General features: G+C 40.5%; 1 protein-coding gene across 3 annotated transcripts in view; it reads left to right on the plus strand.

Moving 5' to 3' along the window:
• Nucleotides 1-14,646, plus strand: part of col22a1 (collagen, type XXII, alpha 1) — a 79,050-nt gene that overhangs the window by 17,591 nt on the left and 46,813 nt on the right. For 2 of the 3 annotated variants that reach the window (XM_035946099.2, XM_035946100.2), the window contains exons 5-9: nucleotides 6,238-6,349; nucleotides 10,555-10,678; nucleotides 10,995-11,270; nucleotides 11,364-11,444; nucleotides 12,916-13,032. In XM_035946099.2, the coding sequence (XP_035801992.2) occupies nucleotides 6,238-6,349; nucleotides 10,555-10,678; nucleotides 10,995-11,270; nucleotides 11,364-11,444; nucleotides 12,916-13,032 (710 nt within the window). Of the gene's footprint in view, nucleotides 1-6,237; nucleotides 6,350-10,554; nucleotides 10,679-10,994; nucleotides 11,271-11,363; nucleotides 11,445-12,915; nucleotides 13,033-13,144; nucleotides 13,190-13,292; nucleotides 13,356-13,586; nucleotides 13,626-14,646 lie in introns of all 3 variants that reach the window. The other variant, XM_023265602.3, reaches the window with a different exon arrangement.

Consider the following 14,646-nt stretch of genomic DNA (forward strand, 5'->3'; position numbering starts at 1 on the left):
AAATTTTGTTTGTTTTTCCCTTTTTTGACAGTCATGTCTGATTTATGGAATGATAAAAAGAGAGATTCAGAATCACCTCTGCAAAAACCTTTGGCTCTAACATTCAGTAAAATAAACAAAGAAAAAATGTCATTATCTAATATTCAGGTTTCTGTTCAAAACACGAATGCAAACTAGGGCATTTATGAGTATAGCTCATTTGCATGTTTAAGCATAGAATTTCAGGAAACTTGTACAATAAATTATCATTGTCCTAATGTAAGTATCACACTGGGGAAGCCCCATCCATCCATCCATGATCTATACACCGCTTAATCCTCACTAGGGTCGCGGGGGGGCGGCTGGAGTCTATCCCAGCTGACTCGGGCGAAGGCAGGGGACACCCTAGACAGGTCACCAGTCTGTCGCAGGGCTACATACAAACAATCACTCTCACATTCACACCTACGAGCAATTTAGAATAATCAATTAACCTCAGCATATTTTTGGAGTAACCGGAGAAAACCCACGCATGCACAGGGAGAACATGCAAACTCCATGCAGAAAGATCCCAGGAAAGCCGGGACACGAACCATGGATCTTCTCGCTGCAAGGCGAAAGTGCTAACCACTATACCACTGTGCAGCCCCACTGGGGAAGCATCATGTTGATATCTAACGGTTTAAAGTGTTACCCTTTTTCACCTGCAGTGTTTTTACGTAAGTGTAAAATGCATTACATTCACATTAGAAAAACATTTAGAGACCTTATATGTTAATTGTGACTTACTGTCTCATAATTGCAAGATAAGCTCTCAGTATTACAGGAAAAGATTTCAGAATTATAAGATCAAGATCCTGTGATTAGACAGAAAGGTTAAGATCAGTTATCAGTTACTGGACAGGGGCAGCGGTGCCATCTGATTTAAGGTCATGAACATGAACTTGAATATCAATATGTGGGTTTTTTTTCAACCAAATATTTTGACAAAAGTTCCTTTCAAAGTCTGTGTGAACAGATGAACACTTTTACAAGAAAAAGGCAGTATGATGTTGCTGTAGATACTAGGAATTTCACTGCAGATTGTAGCCCTGTTTTTTTAGCCTCTATTTGTTTGACATTGTGGAGAATAAAATACAATGATTTTAGAAGAGTTCCATTTCATTACATGTCACTTAATCTGCTGGAAAATGTTATTCCACTTCCCATTCCATTTGTGTTCTTTCTTGCATTATCTCACAATTATGAGATATATTTTTCCATACAATGGCCCTTTCAATTTGTATTATATCATATTATTGAAGGTTTCTATCTGTAACAATGTGCTGTACCCATCATACTTTCTTTATATACACTCACTGGCCACTTTGTTAGGTACACCTGTTGAATTGCTTGTTAACACAAATAGCTTATCAGTCAATCACATGGCCACAACTCAATGCATTTAGGCATGTAGACATGGTCAAGACAACTTGTTGAAGTTCAAACCAAGCATCAGAATGGGGAGGAAAGGGGATTTAAGTGACTTTGAACATGGCATGGTTGTTGGTGCCAGACGGGCTCGTCTGAGTATTTCAGAAACTGCTGATCTACTGGGATTTTTACACACAACCATCTCTAGGGTTTACAGAGGATGGTCCAAAAAAGAGAAAATATCCAGTGAGCAGCAGTTGTGTGGACCAAAATGGTCCTTGTTGATGTGAGAGGTCAGAGGAAAATGGGCAGAATGGTTGGAGAGGATAGAAAGGCAACAGTAACTCAAATAACCACTCGTTACAACCAAGGAATGTAAATACCATCTCTGAATGCACAACACATCCAATCTTGAAGAAGATGGGCTACAGCAGCAGAAAACCACACCAGGTGCCACTCTTGCCAGTTAAGTACAGGAAATTGAGGCTACAATTCACACAGGCTTCCAAAAATTGGACAATAGAAGGTTGGAAAAAATGTTGCCTGGTCTGATGAGTCTCAGTTTCAACTGCGACATTCATAGCACCTGAGTATTGTTGCTGACCATGTCCATTCCTTTATGACCACAGTGGACCATCTTCTGAAGGCTACTTCCAGCAAGATAATGCACCATGTCACAAAGCTCAAATCATCTCAAACTGGTTTCTTGAACATGAAAATGAGTTTGTTGCACTCCAGTGGCCTCTACAGTCACCAGATCTCAATCCAACAGAGCACCTTTGGGATGTGGTGGTACGGGAAATTGGCATCATGGATGTGCAGCTGACAATTCTGCAGCAACTGCATGATGCTTTCATGTCGATATGGTCCAAAATCTCTGAGGAATGTTTCTAACGCCTTGTTGAAAGTATGCCACCAAGAATTAAGGCAGTTCTGGAGGCAAAAGGGGGCCCAACCTCTCATCAGCAAAGTGTACCTAATGAAGTGGCCAGTGAGTGTATATATTCCTTATGAGCAAGTTTCAAAATTCAGCAGGGCCTCTTTTGGTAACACCCCTGGACAGTCATTCCAAGCTAATAGAATTGCCTAAATGGGTGCACTAGTCAGATTTAAAAAAAAAAAAAAAAAAAAAGCTTTAAAAAATGTTGTCAACTTCACTGAGAGTGTTTAGGTTATACTTCTTCCACTCATACACAATTTTACAGCATCACGCTTGTGTCAGTGCAACAGTGGGACCGGCTTGAAGCTTTTAGTGTTAAAAAGCAGTTGATTGGCTTTTTGGCAGGAAGGGCAGGACACGTGCCATACAACTTCTATCTTTACCATTACCAAATTCTCCCTTAGATTTCTATTCAGGTTTCCTTAAGCGGCTGGTCTCTTCCATTTAATGTTTCTGGCACAGTGGACTAAAAAGTACAGTATTTACCTAAAGAAGCATATGATAGATGATAAATTTGTATGGAGGTGCAACAATGAGTAAATTTACTAAGTGACTTTCCACCATTAAAGAGAAAGCTTTAAATTTAATGACCCAAACTGGCATTCTCAGGAGTTGTTTTTAGGAGTGAGAGCGGCTTTTTGGCTGAAGTTGAAGAGCGTCCTATCAGCAGTGATGAGACAGTACAGAGTGGAGGAGCGTGTGGTAATGATCAGAGATGACAGCATCACTTTACACTGTCGAGACACATTATCACATCCTCGTCACTGGCCAAGTGCTAATTATGTGGTTTCGCTTTTCCTCTGAGCCGCAGCAGAAATTAGAACAAACTTTTGATAAATCACTGAAAGCCACTGAAGTTTTCTTAAGCTAACTTGCTGGATGGGCTGGAAGCACTCAAATTAGAATAAATCCTCCGAGATGTGTTTTGTTTGTCTTTCTTCGTCAGATTGAAAATCTTGGAGCAAAGTCTTGCTGCACTTGAACATTATATGAGAATTTTTTTGCTAACCAATGGCTACGTTTTTGTGGAATAGACCATAAATAAACTGTACCCTGCAATGATTTGTAATTCTTTTACATTTAGCTCCCAGCACCACAAATGAAATGGTGCTTTCTGGGAGCTATTAGTCACTATAATCATTTGAAATCCTTAGTTTCTGTCTCGATGTTAGATTGCTAATTTGAAAATGGATCTCTACACTTTAATGGTAAGGTTCAGGAACCACCAGCAGTACCTGAGGAAGCCGAAGCGGGTCCACACAAAAGGTGTTTTTCATTTATCTTAGATGCTGGCACAGTGAGGACAAAGTAAAAAGTTGATTATTGGTTTTCTCGACCTCCAGTGTAGCACAGACAGTTGTGTCATAATCAGACGAGTCAAAACCTGCTGTGGGCCCCACTTGGGCAAAATGTCATCGAACAGCGGTCAGAGGTCTGAAGCTCCCTGACATGACAGAGATGTCGGGGTATTTCCAAACTGCAGCAAGTCTATAACTGTGGCCCAATTTTACATTGTCAAACTTGCTTGAGTGAAGCACTTTTTTTCAGTTTGTGGCTAAGCACATAGAGATTTTCTCTACATACAGAGAAGGACTAGACAAACAGTATTTATCGTCACTACTCCAGCAGCTCCCACATAATTACACAACAAATGCTCTCTGCGCTGATGCAGCGAGAGAGTGCAGTTCTCTGAGAGAAATGTCAAGACTATTTGCCACTGATTATGATTTGACAGCCAAGAGACCTGCGGTTTGAGTCAGACTTGCATTTATCATGGGCTGTCTCGTCCAACCCCTCGGGGTACTGAGCACACAAGAGGCCGCGGAGCTTCTTTGCAGCGCTGCGCTCACTATCTACTGTGCAAATGTTGCCATCTGCACCGATCAAAAGAATGCTCTGTGTATGCAGTCGCCTTTCCCAGCCAGTGAACTCATCTGGTTTTCGCCGCAGATCACCCCATTGGTCGTTCTTGGCCGTCCAAAATAACTTTTTAGGTTGATTATACACTATCCGCTGCCAGTCCAAATTACAGCTCTGTGCTCAGATGGCCCCCAAAGAGCCACAGAAACGGCGCGGTGAGCGAATGTGCACGATGCAAGCGTGCTGACAGAGAGAACCAAGGCCAGCAGGACTCACAGCTGCACGGCTTCCTAGAGCAACTGATAACCAGCAACAATATCACTTCTGTCCAGCAAAGCATCACCACTGATTCACAGACAGAACTACAGCAGCAATGTTTTCACTTGCTGAGCTGGTTTATTTTTAGCAAAGGCGTTTTTTTCTATTATCCACTAGGGAATTTTCGCACTAACTTGCCTGAACTAATGTCTTGATTCAAGAGCTAGTCAAGCGCTTTTACACCACATTTCTCTCAGCAGATTTAAATAACCTTTTTATAGTAAGTTGCATAAGTTGTATGCTGTTTGAAATTCTGTGTTTTAGCAAGTATGAGCCTGTCCTGTAGTTTTCAATAGACTGCGCAACTACAGCAACATTTATTGACTGATACTATGACTCTGCTTAGCTGAATATCTTGCCACATTGAAAGCATATGGTAATGCTATAAAAACTATACTGATAACACGCAGGATGAAGTAGCATGAAATAAAAATGAAAGATAAGGCACAAATTACAGTTTAGCACTAATCTTCAAGCTTGACAGCTTGGCAGCTGTGTGCGTAAGGCTGACTACAGCTCAAAGTACTGAGATCAAGCTTATACAGTGAGTAATAAAACCCACATTATGGCCAAACAAATAAAAACTGAAAAGACTCAGGACAGATGAATCATTCTGTATTTTGAGCCGAAGAATAAGCAGCACCATCTCCTGGTTAGTACAGGTAACTGTCACAGATCAAAGCAGCAGCAGCATTGCATGCAGAAAGCGTATTAGAAATGTTCCCTAAAAAGCTTTCCCTGATGTAGAAACCAGCACACCACCCTGCTGAGTGTATAAGATAACCTGTCATACCTAACAGTGCATCTGAGACACTTCACTGACGGACTCAGTAAGTGTGGTGGATGACTGAGGGCAGATCCCCTCAGTTATTCAGTCTGTTATGACCGCTTTTGCTTTCTAATGTTATTTTTTGCTCTGTTGCTAATGGCACAGGGGCAGCCTGTGTGTCTAACCACCTGTTTCCAGGCTATTTCTAATGACACCCACTAAGCTTTTACCAGACTCTCACATTACCACCTTAATGCTCCAGTTTCCTGTTTGAAAGATTAGTGCGCTGGTGCTAATATTCCCACCGGAAACCTTACATTTCACTGATTTTGAAGCATTACTAAGGCTGTGCAGGAATATGCTGAAGCTGTCCTCATCCTGTTGACTCACTAATGGCACAGTCTGCTTTCAGAAGAGCTCAGTCCACACAACATAACCACCAGCTTTCAGTCAGAGCTGCTGGACAAACTGGCAGCATTAGTGCTGTACAAGCTCTCATTCTGCTGGCATCGCCATAGCTACAGCACTTGTTTGTTGTACAAGGGAGTGTCCTTTCTAAACCACCTAAATATGGTCTGTGGTTACACCACTTCAAATCACACACTGCAGGGCAACGTACACACACGTGCACACACTCCTAGACTCACACCGAGGGCTTTACCAGCAACAGCAACCAGTTTTTTCCTTTGGCAGCAAATCTAACAAATATTTCACCAGCTCAACAAATTGGTCCAGTTTCCATCTGTTTAGTAATACAATGATTTTAATTCCTTTCTCCAAAAAGCCACAAACACAGTGGCTGCAGGGTGTGGTGGGACTGACCCAGTTAAACCTCAGTATACCCCAAGAAATCTGACAAAACCATAAGTCAGCCTCACGACTGGAGAGCCTGGTGAGCTCATTTATGTGTGTGGGAATGTCTTGAATCCAACTTTGCTTTTTTATTGTGTCGCTGCAGGGTTCGACCTGATGGAGTACTTTAATGTGAAAGATATTCTGGGAACCAGAGTTGATGAAGGCCAAAGTTCATACGTTCGCCTTGGCACCATGCCTATTGTGCAGCAAACAGAGTAAGTGACACAGTTCAGTACACTGCAGACAATTCAGAACACATTTTATATCCAAATATTTTTAAAGGTGAAACTTGAAGGCTTGAATGGCCTGGTAAAGACAAAAAAATGCTGCAGACCACCAAGCCACTTTCCTCTATGGATTGTGTTTGTCACGTTAACATAGATAACGTTACGTGGCTTTATGTTTTCTGTCTGGTATTTTCCAGTGACTCTAATAAGAATTTTAATCAAAGAAGCACAATGTTCCCTAAAATTATAATGGGAATAAAATCAGACTTATACAGGAATTACAAAATGTAATCCTGCTTAGCACGGTGACTGAAAACAAGGAGAAGCATGGTTCAGGCTGAAGGTACAGATTGCATGGCACCACCTCTGCAGCTCATGAATTAACATGCTGCAGTATGTCTTTGTCTAATGCATGCAAAAATCTAAGTTTAAAACTAAGAAGTTCTGGTTACATATGTTTCATTGTTGCACTGAGAAGCAGATTGTGTTACTTGTGTGCTCTGTGCAGCTGTTGTCTTTATGCTAGGCTAAGCTAACTGGCTGTAGTGCAGACACTCATAGATTACTCATAGACACATGCAGACGAATACACATGTATGCAGAGAAGACTGAAATTGTTCAAATTCTCCAAAATGCAGCAAACAAAATGTTTGACACTATATATAGTGTCCCCTATAATCAAAAAAATGCTCAAGCAAGCCTTACACTCAGGCAGACATGACAAAAGTATGTATTTTCTCATCTAGCTGTCAATGAGTAACTTAATATAGACATATAGACTAATACTCTCCCAAATTCTGAACTATTCTTTAGAAAACAAACAAAAATCAGCCACACAACTTTACATTCAGATGTAAAAAAAATTGCACTTTAACGGTTGTCATAAAGATGTCCACATAAGCAAACACATATTTAATTAATGTGTTGGTAAAAGAAATAGCTCAGAATATTCTAAAGCAGGGGTCACCAACCTGTTTGAACCTGAGAGCAACTTCAAGGGTATAGTAGAGTAGTATGAAGGGCACCTTGTTTGATACAAACTTCCTCAATAACAAACTTGCACCATCATCTTTAAACAATAATAATAATAATGAAAATAATATGTAAAAAGACTGTCTGATCAAATTTGTTAATTATTCCTTACAATAATTATTAACAACGATTTCCACAACAATGACGGTAGGAAACACACACACACACACACACACACACACACACACACACACACACACACACACACACATATATGTAAATCTGTTCCAATATTTAAAAGTCAGAGGTATCCCATCTCTGAAACTTTGGTAAATATCTTTCTTGACAGTTTTGTATGAATCAGCATATTTGCAGCATTTTGTTCAAAATCACACCAGTTACATTTCTGTGCAAACTGTCACTTCTAACACTTTTAGGAAATCATTAACTGTCATCAAATCATGCTTCATTTGTGCAAACCCCTACCTTTGTAACATTTTTGAACAATTCATGAACTCTGTCCCCTGTTTGTACAAATTACCAGTTATGTAAGAAAAAAAATCAACTCTTTCACATTTTGAAATGAATCCTGTCACATTAGCACTAATCACCAGCATATTTCACCAGCATTGCAACATTTTTAACAGATCATAATAACAAATCATTACGCTTTCAACAAATTATTTTTCAGATTTTTGTGTAATGGCACGGTGATTTGAATGACAACATGTGTTACCTCTTTCTCTGTCTGTAAATGTGTGTTAGTGGGAAGCCTGGCATTGCAGAGCTTATCATGTCTTACCTTGGCCTTACAGCTCACAGTTCAGATGGTTCAGTTTCCCAGTGATGTCCGTTAAAAATGCGAGGGCAAGAATCCACTCTGTCCTCAAGCAGCGAGGTGTCTTCCCCTTTGGATTGCATGAACTCTTTGATTTCAGCCAACAGTGACAAAAAACGCTGCAAAACTGGTCCACTGCTGATCCATGGGGTTTCTGTGTAGTAACAGGTCACCATGTTCAGCTGACAGCTCCTCCAGCAGCACCTTCAATGTCCTGGTTGTTTGGCTTTGGAGCCATTTATGATCTTCATGACACGAGTCATCACATGATCAAATCCGGCCACTTTTGTACATACGTATGTCCTGCTGGTGAATGACGCAGTGGTAATGCAGGAATGTTGGGAAGTCTGGATCACCTCTGCATCGTACAATGAAGCCTGCATGCCGACCCTTCATGGAGGAGCCTCGTCAGTCGTCACTGAAACAAGCCTTTCTAATGGTACATTTTACTCCACGAAGAAACTTTTCGCCGCGTAGCAGATGCCAAAGCTGCCTTTAAGTTCCGGGCGTTTCCTGCCCGTAGTGTGCATACAGTCTATGTGTGCTAGCAGGTTGCTAGTTAGCATGGAAGCTTTGTGGCGGCTAAAGTAAAGTCTCTCCACATTGTGTCGTTTTGCCGTCGCAATAGTCGCCCCGCAAATAGGACACATACATTTATCTCTCACTGTCGTGAAAAAGAACTCTTCCTCCCAGTCATCGTAAAAATAGTGTTTTCTCTTTCACTTCTCTGTCATGTTTTGGGGGTAAAAACCACATCTACTTTCACAAAGTGTCTGCGCCGGACGCTGCAGCAGAGTGTTGTGGTGGTTTGACATGCGCAGTGAACTTTGACTCGGACCAGGTCAAAGTTCATTTACACCGAAGACATTTTTGTTAAAAAAAAAAAAAAAATAGAATAAATATTGTAAGTTAAAATCTGCATTAATGTAAGTATTTTTGATTTAAAAAGAACAGCAACTATAATTTTTTATAAGGAATTTCATGGTGACTACTAGGGCTGGGAATAAAATCGATTTTATCGATTTATCGATTTTATACCTAAAATAGATTTTTATTTTACTAACTCGAGTGTTTTCCCATTGATCTGATATTTATTTTCCCCGTTAGTTTCTTTTTTCGCGGTTCAGGCTTCACTTCACTCGTGGGCTTCCGTAGCGCGCCCCGCGCATTGCACAGAAAGAGACAACATGGCTACCCCCGCGAGTAGAAAACAACTCTGTTCAAAGAAAGGAAATTGTAATTCTGTCATTTGGAACTGGTTCGGATTTGATCCAAGCGACGATCAACAGACCAAGCAGTGCTGCAAAACTTGTTTTAAGACTGTAGCAACTGGAAGTAGCAGCACGACAAACTTGTTTCAGCACTTAAAAAACAAGCACCCAGATGAGTGGGAGAAGAGCAAGCGGCTTCGACACGAAGACGGCACCCCGAGCACAGCTCCGCCAAAACAGACAACACTTGTTGAGAGATTCACCAACTGTGTACCGTATGACAAGAGTGGAGCCCGCTTTAAGGCAATTACAGAGGCCATCACTTTGTATATTGCCACAGACATGCTTCCCATTTATTCCGTGGAAAAGCGAGGCTTCAATCACTTGCTGAATGTTTTGGATGCGAGATACTTTTTAAAGATGAAATGTTTACAATTAAGGCTGTTTATTCAACACAGGCTTTAAGCATTTTTTTGTCTTGCACTTTTTTTGGTAAGTGTAGTAGTGGTGTTATAAATCATAACATTATTTAATTTCTTAATCATTGTAAAATTTAAGCTATTTAGTTCTCTTGCACTTTTTTTGAAACTGGGTTATAACTTGAATTTTGAATGGCAAGGCCTTGAATTGTTTGCAATAAAACAAACTTTTGACAGAATATCTGTTTTTCTCAATCACTTATAAATGCGTAGAAAAAAATCGACATCGAATCGAAAATTGATTTTTTTTCAAAAAAATCGAAGATTTTTTTTTGGGCAAAATCGCCCAGCCCTAGTGACTAGTGTTATTTTTAGAACATGTGTGGAGGGCAACTCACATGGTCTCTGCCGGCACCGTGTTGGCTACCTCTGTTCTAAAGTAATATATGCAAAACATGTTAAATATGTGTCTTGTGAGTATTTGAGACAACACGTTAAGCAATTTAGAAAACAATGTCAAAAAGACATACTGGCCTGCTGCATCTTTTTGAAAATTCAGAACCTGAATAATACAGTGCCACTTTGTTAGCTAAAGTAGGAAATGTAGTTATAAACAGACTGGTTGTCAGGTGAAACATAAACACTATTTGGGGTGTATACATTAATATTTAAACTGTTCTGCGGTCACTGTAAATGTGTGTTTCTAGTACACAGAATAAAACAAGGCAATAACAATGTGCTTTTATTCCACAGAGATGTGTTTCCTCAAGGGCTGCCAGATGAATATGCCTTTGTTACAACATTCAAGTTCAGGAAAACCTCAAGACGTGAAGATTGGTACCTCTGGCAGGTTTTCGACAAATATGGGATCCCACAGGTGGGTCAGCCAATTGTAAATAGTTATAAATATGAGTGTATGTAGGGAATTACAGGCTAGAATAAGGCTCAGCTCACTCACTATTCAGTTCCTTTTTAATGAATGGGTGAAGTGTTCCAGTGTGTTGAAGTGTTCAGTCATGTAACATTCTGTTTCTGGCTTTAATCAGTAACAGTAAGTCTTAATTTTAAAGTATGTCGCCTTTTTTATTTGGTCACATGTACCCCGGACCTTAACATTTACAAAAACAGAGATTAAAGACTAAATAACTGAACGTTCCACTGCGATTTGACTTGACCTGCCTCTGAATTGTCAGGTGTCCATCCGTCTGGACGGAGAGAACAAAGCGGTAGAGTACAACGCTGTCGGCCTGACAAAAGATGCTGTCAGAGCTGTGTTTAAGAACCCTGAAGTTGAAAACCTGTTTGACCGCAACTGGCACAAGATTGCGCTCAGCGTGGAGGCCAAGGCTGTGTCTTTGTACCTGGACTGCAAACACATCGCCACCCTCACCATTGAAGACAGGGAGGACATTGATATCCAGGGGAAGACAGTGATTGGCAAGAGGCTCTATGACAGTGTGCCAATTGATGTGAGTCTTTACCTCAGTTCCGCAGATATTCCAATTCATGTAAGTCAAGGTTCTTGGGGTTGATCTGTTCATCAATTGTCTGTGTTCATGCAGTTTGACCTCCAGAGGATGATGATTTACTGTGATTCCAAGCATGCAGAGCTGGAAACCTGCTGTGATCTGCCCAATGGGCCTGTGAGTATTCCAGTTTTTACCTCTGAAACCATGTACTTTAGAATCTGTAGTGTCACAAATCTGCTGCCACATCTACCTCAGCCATGGGAATTCATGGGTATCTAATATAATAATGTGGAGTTATTATATAGTGTACAAAAGAGAGATGCTTGAAAAAGACTGGATGTTTTTAGTGTATAAAGGAAAAGTTACATCCAAATAAGTGAATATATTTCTAATTGTAGGTTGCTTTCAGGCAGAAAAATGTCTCGTTGCTATCTCTAGCTGGTCTCTAATTTGAGTCATTTTCATTTTCAGCTGAACATTTGTTTTTTAGCTTTGTGAGCTACTAGAGCTATCCTGCTGCTAAGCTAATTTTGTAATTATACACAATACTATTAAAGGCTACAGCTGCAATGCTAGTCAGATGTGCTCACGCCTCTGAATTTTAGGAAATACTCCAGCAGAGGAGAGTTGAGGGCTGCCTCTGGCCTCACGGTAATGACAAGATTACAGAAAGACACTGTTCATTAAGAGTAGTTACAACATGTAATCAGCAGTAAAGCCACAACTTACCAGTTTCTTATTCTGTTTGCTTAACAACTGAATAAATGGCATACAATTACTGTAGTGAGATCTAATATTCTTCAACTACTCTATTTGAGAGGGTTTGAACTGTGGACAAAGCTAAGCTAGCTGTTTCATCCTTCTCCCAGGCTGTAAATGACCTCCTTGTTCACATATTAACATCTGCAGCGGTCATTCACTAGTCATTTTGGCACCTACTGACCTTATTTGACAGCCTTTGATTGTATTTCTGGTTTTGGCTTTTGACTTCTGGTTATTATTTGCAAGTTTTTAACTTCAGTTAAAAATCTGTGTCGTGACTGTGTCATACAGCCTCCTGAAAGTTTCTCAAAGCTGGGAACGTGCCCACATTTATGACACAATCACATCCAGCACAGATGTTGGATTTAAAAAAATGACCATCTTAGGTGCAGTTTGAGCAGCAGTCTTCTCATCACTAACATCGCCATCTTTATTATAAGATTATTCATATAGGCTAACATAACAAACCTCTATTTTTACATGTCCTGTGCTCAAGAGTTTTGTCCAGCAACTACTGTTTCTCTCTCTCTCTCTTTTTTTCTTGGCAAAGTAACATCATGGTCCAAGCTGGTGGATCCTACACTGAAGTGAAAATGAAAAGTCTCAAAGGGTCCTAAATTCCTGAAGTAGAAAGCCACCTTATGTTACCTATGGTTTAAACTACCTATAGTTAGTTAGCTAACTGTATGATTTAGAGACAGCTTCAATCCTTATGCTAAGCTAAGCTAAGCTAATGGACTTCTAGATCCAGCTATTAAACACACCAGATGTCACCAGAAAACCATAATTGCGAATTCCTGTAGTTCAATGCTCTTAAGCCACCCCTGCCACTTCATTGACACTATCACCCTGCAGTTTTTCAAATCAGATCGTATCGTTTCAGTGCCCCAAGAAAGTTGTGACCGAGGCTCCACCTGTGCAGATCCCCACCCCAACACCCACCGTTGTGGAGCAACAAAGAGGCCCTCAAGTGAACTGCTCCTGTCCTGCAGGAGAGAAGGTAAAGCCACCTGACTTTACCACACTTTATCCCTGTCTATTATTTTCACAGATGAGTGGGAATCCGATGTTTGATGGCTCTTAAAAGACGCCTGTATTTTCATTTCTCACAGGGAGACACTGGTGCACAGGGTGTTGCAGGTCCTAAGGGTGAAAAGGTCATCTACCCTTGCCTTTCAGTACCAGTTTGTGTGTGACAAAAGATTACAGTTTCCTATATCAGTTCTTCATTTTCACTGTGTGAACATGCCTACTTTTCAGGGTGACACTGGCCCTAAGGGTGCCGTTGGACCATCTGGCGTCAAAGGAGAAAAAGGAGAAACTGTATGAACATTAAAGTGTCCACATTCACATATGATTTTTGGTTTGAATGTAGAGAAAATAGTTGATAAACTTTACTAAATTTCATTTAATCATGCAATCGTAAATGCCAAGCTTTTTGGTTAAAATACTGTAAAAACAATCTTAAGTCATTTCACACTGCATGCCTTCCATCTATTCTGCTTTTCTGTCTGCCTCGATAATAATTGATCCTTATTGATTAATTATTTGCAGGGCAAAGTAATTTCTGTCAAAGGTGACAGAGGTGACAAGGTAAGTAGACTAAACCTTCGCTACTCTGCATGAGCATCATCTTAACCCAAATACATGTTTGTCTGCGCACTGTGCATATGTTATATGCATGTAGACAAAACATTGCATTCTGTCTTTCTATTTCTTGGTTTGTATTTATCTTTTTTATATATTTCACCTGTTTTTGCAGGGAGTGTCTAGGGAAATGCTCGTACAGCTGTTATTGTCAGAATTACAAGGCAGGTTACCACAGAGGATGTGTAGCAGAGAGGGCAGTCCTACGCAGACGCCCACCCAGTCTGCTCAAATCACAGCCTTCGTGCTGCCTGCTAGTGCCAGCCCAGAGTCTCACAGTATAATTTATTCCCTGAGACTAACTCCTCTGCATACATCATTCTTGCTGTCCTGAGAGGGACACTTAAAATGGCCACAAGAGGTCTGGAAGACGGGAAAAGGTCTTCTTACTTGTGTTATGCGCTTTGGTTGGGATAGTTGTGAGAATGTGCCTGTGAATTCTTTTGGATAATATAGGTGTACTGCAGGGCGCCTTCTTATTTTAACATTAGCGGTGCAGTTGAACAGCAGAGCTCATTTCAGAATAAATACATTTTCATTCTGAAGTTCTTACTGCTGGAATAAACTTGCTAGTTTGACTAAAGTGCATTAAATCAAACTTTAATGCACAGCATCCCTGTTGCTTTTCTATTTCTTACTGTCTGCGTGAGCATCTGTCTTCACTTTCTCCCACTGAAAGCTGCAATTTTCTGTTGTAAACTTTTTGAAACCCGGTGCAAACACATAACGTAAGCCAACTTCAAGCTGTGGTTAAAAATGACTATGGTGGTCATCGAATCACAAGGGGAGAAAGTGAATTCATCCTGGTTTGATTGCATCTAATTGCATCTTTAACCGACTAGTTACAGATAATGTCTTCTTTGTTAAAGTGCACAACAGAGCAGGGGCCCTTGCTCCTAATCTCTGTGATGAAAGAAATGACGTGTGTTAATGTGATATAGGCCTAAAATAATTAAAGGGCCACCGT

The sequence above is a fragment of the Amphiprion ocellaris genome, chromosome 15 (genome assembly GCF_022539595.1).
Source record: "Amphiprion ocellaris isolate individual 3 ecotype Okinawa chromosome 15, ASM2253959v1, whole genome shotgun sequence".
In the NCBI taxonomy this organism is placed as follows: domain Eukaryota; kingdom Metazoa; phylum Chordata; class Actinopteri; family Pomacentridae; genus Amphiprion; species Amphiprion ocellaris.